This window comes from Stegastes partitus, unplaced genomic scaffold (genome assembly GCF_000690725.1).
Source record: "Stegastes partitus isolate 25-593 unplaced genomic scaffold, Stegastes_partitus-1.0.2 Scaffold543, whole genome shotgun sequence".
NCBI lineage: Eukaryota > Metazoa > Chordata > Actinopteri > Pomacentridae > Stegastes > Stegastes partitus.
This window is the reverse complement of record NW_007578274.1, coordinates 75102-82089: the sequence shown is the minus strand read 5'-3', so window position 1 is coordinate 82089 and position 6988 is coordinate 75102. Positions and strand designations below refer to the sequence as shown.

General features: G+C 43.6%; 3 protein-coding genes across 3 annotated transcripts in view; all 3 read right to left on the bottom strand.

The window, feature by feature from the left end:
• The window catches only part of LOC103361919 (proepiregulin), a 12270-nt gene extending 10713 nt beyond the window's left edge, over positions 1–1557 (bottom strand). Inside the window, exon 1 of the mRNA XM_008288132.1 lies at positions 1488–1557. Coding sequence (XP_008286354.1) covers positions 1488–1527 — 40 coding nt within the window. The 5' untranslated portion in view covers positions 1528–1557. The remainder of the gene's footprint in view (positions 1–1487) is intronic.
• Positions 1558–2481: 924 nt separating this feature from the next.
• On the bottom strand, positions 2482–4019 carry epgn (epithelial mitogen homolog (mouse)). The gene is made up of 5 exons (XM_008288131.1): positions 3911–4019; positions 3661–3783; positions 3290–3410; positions 2993–3145; positions 2482–2805 (listed from the first exon to the last, which is right to left on the bottom strand). The coding sequence occupies exons 1-5, from the start codon at positions 3942–3944 to the stop codon at positions 2751–2753; spliced, it is 486 nt and encodes a 161-aa protein (XP_008286353.1). The 5' UTR covers positions 3945–4019; the 3' UTR covers positions 2482–2750.
• A 1984-nt stretch (positions 4020–6003) lies between these two features.
• LOC103361917 (methylenetetrahydrofolate dehydrogenase (NADP+ dependent) 2 like) overlaps positions 6004–6988 on the bottom strand; it is a 12804-nt gene continuing 11819 nt past the window's right edge. The window contains exons 6-7 of the mRNA XM_008288130.1: positions 6662–6787; positions 6004–6446 (exon numbers count right to left, since the gene is read on the bottom strand). Of these exons, the coding sequence (XP_008286352.1) occupies positions 6331–6446; positions 6662–6787 (242 nt within the window). The 3' untranslated portion in view covers positions 6004–6330. The remainder of the gene's footprint in view (positions 6447–6661; positions 6788–6988) is intronic.

The following is a 6988-nucleotide window of genomic DNA, read 5'->3' as shown; positions in this document are numbered from 1 at the left end:
CTCTCCCATCAGTCACCTTATGACCCCGAAAGTTCACCTTGTGACCTTTCAACGGGCCGGCACAACATTCTTATTATTATTATCTACTGATGTTATAAAGAATAGCTCAGTGTTGGTCAGAATATCTCGTTTGCTTTCTAAGTTTTTTTTCAACCTGATCGACCAAACGACGGATTTAATCCGACCTCACGCGCTTTCAAAAACAATAAAAGCTTCGTTCTCGTCGCCAACATCCTCCGGCTCCCCTCAGGCTCTCGGCCCACATCGGCGTCACAGCTCCTGCCTCCAAACTTTCCACTGAAGGCAGTTCCTGGAACTGCTGGTAGCTGCAGAACCGGGCCTTTAATTTACTGACGGCTCAACTGTAGACTCATTGAACAAGTGCAGCAGACTCAGACAAGTTAAAGCTCACGTTAAAAGGTGATTTTAATCAACAGATGAGCTGCAAAATGCACCAACATTGACATTTTTAACTTGCAATGTCGGTGAATGATGCTGGAAATTCAAAAACAATCAAAACCTGCAGCACATCTGGATCCTAAACGTTGGCGTTTTCCTTTCAGTGCAGATTAAGAGTAGAATTATAGGAAATTATGACATTTTATTCTGACATTAGCTGCATTTCATAGCAATGGAGAGGCGTTAAAGTTCTGCATTAGGATTTTTTAAATACTTTTAGCTGCAGCAGAGAAAATATTTTGTACTTTCATTAAAGTAAAAGTACTCATTACACAAGAACATTACACATTAGCAGCCATTCCAGTTGTCAGATCCACTCATCACCTGTTTGTCCTTTAACTACTGTCATTAAAACCTACAGTAAAAAGTGCAGAAGTCTCCTCTGACATGAAGCAGCTTGATGCAAATACTTAAAGAAAGTCATAAAACACACATTAGCTGTCAGCTGCAGAGCTGCATGTAAACAGAGCGTCAGCACTTCTCTGTAAAATGTAGAAACTAAATACGTTCACCTGAACATGTCGGGTATGTTTAGATTTACTCGAGTGTTTCTGCTTTCTAATAACTCCACCTGGGCTGCATTAGAAGAGGATGTATTGCACTTTTTACTCCATTCATGTGGCAGTGTTAGTTATCACAGATAGTTGGACACAAAGACCTCCTCATGAAACGAGCATTTTAACTGATAACATATAAAAATGGCAGCAGCATTAAAATAATGCAGCTAAATAAAAGAAGCAGGACAATAACTGAGAGATAAAGTCATCTAATTAAAATAGGTTAAATGAAAATAAACAGTTAAAGAAATAAAAATCCTGACCTGTAGCTCCACTGAAGCTGCTGAATGAAGGTTTTTTAAATATTTGCTTAAATGTTAGTTTCAGTGCATCTCATTGGTTCTCCTTTAACCGTGACTCAGGCCTGATCCTCTCTCTGGCTTCACACCGACAACATTCTCCAAACAAACACGTAAACCTGACGTTAATCTGTCAAACATTTAAAATCAAAAAGAAAAAGTCAGACTTTACCGAGCAGTGAGAGCAGCGCTGAGGGTTTGCAGCTCCGCATGTTGGAGACTCGGTGAGAGGACGAGTCGCTGCAGATTCCAACCAGCGAAAAAAAAAAAGAAAAAGAAAAAAACTCTTCCTCCTGAAAGCCTGTGAGGGAGAAGCAGAAGCGTCTCCTGGCAGAGCTGAGTCCTGCGGTCTGGGTGTGGTGACACAATCCTGTAATTTACACTATTTCACACTTCAGAAGGTCCAAATAGAAGGACAGAGCCGGGCTAGTTCTTTTATTTTAAATTAATAACAGGCTTCTTCAGGTGGAAATGCAATGTGCAGCCATGATGTGTGATGCTAGATAAACAGTGGTGGCAGAAGCATCCAGACAGTGATTTAGTTATCAGCAAAATGTTATATAACAATTTAAAAAAACACTCTATTGCAAATAAGTCATTAGTTCTGCATCCTTGTCAAGTTAAAACTCAAACTATCATCAGCAAAAGTGCAAGAAAACATGCATTTGTTTGATTATATATTAAGGATTAATGTCACTGATGTAAAATCAACTTGCAAAAAAGCAGATTGCAAAGTTTAAAATGAAATATGTTGGAGCAGAAGGCTATGAAGAAGCATTAATGGGGGAAAAAGTGAAAGTGTGCATGTGGACGTCTACTTTTAGATGCATACTCGACTTCCTTCTTTCCTTTTTAAGCATCATCCCTCCAAGACCAGAACCGTCGGAGCACGTTTGGCTCTTTTGCATATCACCTTGTTGTTTAATTAGATGGGTTTTTTTTAGGCTTAACAGGTGGCTCTTTTACAATTTGTCCTCGGATGAACTCGCATTAAACCTTCAAAAGGATTAACAAGTGCAAATCAAGCAGGCATTAATGTGACATCAAATTAAGAGTCTCCTGTCAGAAGAAAAGCGCTCGTTGAGCCTCCTAATTAGCCGGTTAATTACTGATGTGAGTGTGTGTGTGTGAGTGTGTGCACAGAAATTCAAGCAACACAGATGTCCTTGTTTTTTTTTACAAATTTATTACAAAACTTTAAATAAATCGAAAACTAAAATAATTTATAATAAATATTCGGATGTCTTGTCTCGTCATCCAGATTCTCCTCCAATCACAGTGTGTCTGTTGAAATGGCTTGTTTTGTTTTTTAATGCACATTGGGTGCTACTTGGTTAGCAGATCATTTATCTGGGCTATAAATTACACAAAATGACAAAAAAAATGGTACGATTTCAAGCGATGATGCCGGAAACGCAGGATGAAGTTGCAGAAGTCACACAGAGATCTCAGATGGTGCAGATTTTATTAGCGGCGCTGATTTCATACACCTGAAAGGAAGGAAGGGGAAAACATCAGGATTATTCTCACCTCACAAATGCAAACTTATATAACTTACTATACATACAGCATGCAGCTCTTTTATCTCATTAAAAGTGTTGATCTCATATATTTCCTCCTAATCCCTAAATGCACCTGTAGGGTCAGACAGCACCAAGAAACCCTGAAGACTCTCACCTCTTTCGGACACAGCAGTAAAGTAAGACGCCCAGGAGAACGACGAGCATGATCACCCCGAAGCTGATGCCGATCAGTTGCTCCAACTCGGGCAGAGTGCGCATCGGCTCGGTGAAGAACATGCAGCGCTGGCCGCTGTAGGAGGACGTGCAGCTGCAGACGAGAGTTCAAAAAAACATGTGAGCGCATTCCAGAGGAGGACACGAACCAACACGTTTGGAGAGTTTTCTTTTTTTTCTTAACCAGCATAATGAGGGCACACTGCAGAAGTATGTGTGTGGTAACATTAATGCTTACATGCAGGAGGGTTTCTTGCTGTCTTGGGGGAAAATGCACGTGCCGCCGTTTCCACAGAAGCTTTCGTAGCCGTCGCCGCATGGTGTGTGCAGATGCAGGACTCGAGGTTCCTCCATGGTGCCTGCAGACAGAGAGAGAGGAGCATTGATGAGATGAATCAATCAGTGGAAAACAAAAACAGCTCTACTTGTTTTAGTTGTGGCAGGAGGTGGACCCATCCTGCTTGTGATGAATTAAGTAACCCACAGACATCAGCATCCCCCCACTCAGACGTCTACAGAGAACCTCTCAATCTCAACTCTTTTGCACACAAGTGAGGAAACGTATGAGGATATTTTTAGGATGTTATGAAACAAAGTGAAGACGCTTACTGTTGCTGAGCTGCGTGGTCAGAGGTGAATCTGATGGAGGAGGAGTTGTTGTGGTCTGGAGGCTGTTAGTCAGCACCGCACACTGTCCTGCTGTGGTCAGAAGAAGCATCACGGCCAGAAGACCTGAAACACATGGAGGGGAAACATGAATGTACAATATTAATAATGCACCAATAAAAAGAGTTGCATTGCTAAAATCAAGAACTCTGATACTAACAGTCGAGCTAGAAAACTTGCTCCATAAACTCACCTCTCTCCAGGTACGTCTGTCTCTGTGTAAACATCTTGTGTTCAGTTTCTTCTGCCTGTGCGGTGTGACCGACAACACACTCCTGCTGCTCTTATATACGCTGCAGTCAAGCCCTGATGAGCTTATCAGAGCCAATCAATGAACAGGTTTGGGTGTTTTTTTCCTAAAAATGAGAAGCATTTCCTCCCGAAAAAATCCACCTGCATCATTTCCTTTATTTGTACCGACTCTGCATGCAGAGACAAGGTCTGACGTGGGAGGTGGGGGGGGATACGTGATTCCCCAGAGGCTCTTTGGACGAGGCTTCTTCCTTGTAAGCGGCTCTGCAGGGCCCTCGGCTGTTTGAGAGTTTTACTCCAGTACGTACGCTGCAGTTTTAGGAGGTTGCTTCATCTGATTACAAGTTGTGAAACCCACAGTTTCTACAGAGAGCTGATTACAAGGGGAAGACTTGAGCGGCTTCCACTTACTTGGAATAATGTGCAACAGGTGAAGAGAGGACACGTATGGAAGGAAGACAGGTGGCTGACGCTCTACAGATGGTCAGCACTCTTACATCTGTAGTCTTAATAAATCATTTTAATGCTTCATGTGTGGGACATTCGCCTTGTTCAGCCGTCTACTCTGTGACATTTCCTCCAAACTGGCTGCTCCGTGCACGAGGCCCAGTTCAGACTTTTAGACTTGTGCTGCGGTGCTACATCCTTTGCTTCCTTGCACAACAACATGCATGCGAGCACACGCTCCCGGTGGATCATGTCGTAAACTGGATGCTGTATTTCTGCCGGTCGCAGTAATGAAAGATAAAGTCGTTCACCCCACGTGAACTCCGCCGCTGTTAAAGCGTATCATTGAAACCAGACTTCCTGCCGTCGTTTTGCTGCGACCTGAAGCAACACGTCCTCACCGCTGCAGCCCGCCGTCGTGTTGGACGCACTGCCGGTTCTGATCTGGATTCTCACCAGTTCTAGAAAAGTGTGCATGCCTGAGATCTATATGATGAGCCAGAGCGAATCTGTGCAACACAAAACCAGTCTGGATCAAATTCAGTCACACTTTGTGCAGATTTACTAAACTAATAACAAACCAGTGGCTGCTGTGGACATCCAGCCGGTACTGAAGGCCCAGTGAGGTTGTTGTTGGCTGGTTGGTTTCTCTTGAGTTTTATCACTCTGACATTTGCTAATTAGGACTGAACACAAAGCAAGCTAGCTTCGCAGGTGAAGAAGCACAAATGAAAGATAGACTAGTCTGTGGATACAAGCGGCTTAAATGAGTTTCCTCCGCAGAGATAGGGTGAGAAGCTCTGACATCCGGAGGAAGCTCGGGGTAGAGCTGCTGCTCCTTTGCGTCGAAAGGAGGTGGTTTGGACATCTGATGCCTCCAGAGATGATTCCTCTGGAGGTCTTCCGAACACGTCCACCTGGGAGGAGACCCCGGGCCAGACCCAGAACCCGCTGGAGGGATTGTATCTCTCAGCTGGCCTGGGAACACCTCGGGATCCCCCAGGCAGAGCTGGAAAGCGTCGCTGGGGGGAGGGAAGTCTGGAATGACCGCTCCGCCTGCTGCCCCCGCGACCCGACCCCGGATAAGCAGAAGATAATGAATGGATGGATGGACGGATGGGTGGACGGACGGATGGATGGATGGATGCGCTGTGGGTTTCACCAAAGTCATCGGATTTCTGTCGCACATTTTATGGCACCGTCGAGACATTTCTGGACCAACCGCTGTCGTTTCTACAGCCACAATGTTAATGGAATTAATTCTTCATCTCGTCAAACTGTCTTGATGTGTGAAATATTTCTGTTATTATCCCATCTTCCAAATAATTATGATGGTTAAAGTTTTTATGTCAACATATGACACAACCTGAGGGGAAATGATCTCCGTTTATGTTTTGGTTTCAGCATTTCCTTCTAAATTTCATGTGTTCACAGATCTGGGATAAGAAAAGTGTCACAATACTCATGCTTCGGTTTTCACTGGTGACTTTGGCTGCATGTTTATACTCCTCCCAATATGGTGTCAACACGCCGCCAAACGTCAAAAGACCTGGATCCAAAAATCAGAAGTAAAAGTCAAAACAGCACTTTTTGTTTTTATTTTTTATTTCCTTTCGTTATTATCGTTAACTTTCCAGCGAACCTGGAATGCTCAAAATGAACCGAACCGACTTCAGTAGAAAAAATAGTAATCTAAATTCTTAAAAAGTGAAATCTGAAATAAATAACTTAAATAAATAAACGATATAAACACGTATCAAGTAGGTTGGTTCCAGCACGTGTGGAGGCTCGAGCTCGTGGATGCTTAAAGAAAAGATGTTTGGCAAAGGGTCCGTGTTCGTAGCTAAACAAACGTATGTGTTTTTTTACTGTACAGCATTCATCTGAGCGGACGGCTCTGTACGGCTCCTGTGTTTAATGCATCAGCGCGTTTCTGGCAGCAGTCACAGTGTTCTTCATCAGCATGGCCACCGTCATCGGACCCACACCTCCGGGAACGGGTGTGATGAAACCCGCCTTCTCCTTCACTCCTGAAACGAGTCAAACAGTCGACAGGGGGGATGAGTAAAGTTCACAAAGAGTCACGGCGAGCATTGACACGTAGTCCAGAGTGTTGTTTCTGTGGAATAGCATCATGTGCAAGATGTTGGAACTCCAATCTAACAGCTGTCAATTAAAAAAAACAAACATTGAAGCTTAAATTTGTCTTTCCAACCAACTTCCAGTTGAGGTTTTGATTATTTACCCTCAAAGTCCACGTCACCGATGAGCCGCAGCTTCCCCGTGTTTGGGTCCTGGATCCGGTTGATGCCCACGTCGATCACTGCTGCGCCCTCTTTGATCATATCTGCTGTGATCAGCTTGGGGACACCTGCACACAGAAACCACGGTGACGAAGGTTTTCACTGAACAACAAAAATAAAAATGACCTGTAAATATGTTGCATCCGTTTATGTGCCCACAGTTTTGCAGACAGTTGATTGAACACGTTATCGTCATTTCACTTCTTCTTTTGTGCAAAATACCAGCTGCAATAATCTTGATGTTAAACCCAGATACAGACTGAGGGCCT

Coding starts and splice junctions, on each gene's coding strand:
- epgn (XM_008288131.1), bottom strand. CDS start 3,944: ATGTTTACACAGAGACAGACGTACCTGGAGAGAG. Junction 3,146..3,289: donor AGCAAGAAACCCTCCTGCAT/GTAAGCATTAAT, acceptor TCTCGTCTGCAG/CTGCACGTCCTCCTACAGCG. Junction 2,806..2,992: donor TACTGCTGTGTCCGAAAGAG/GTGAGAGTCTTC, acceptor CCTTCCTTTCAG/GTGTATGAAATCAGCGCCGC.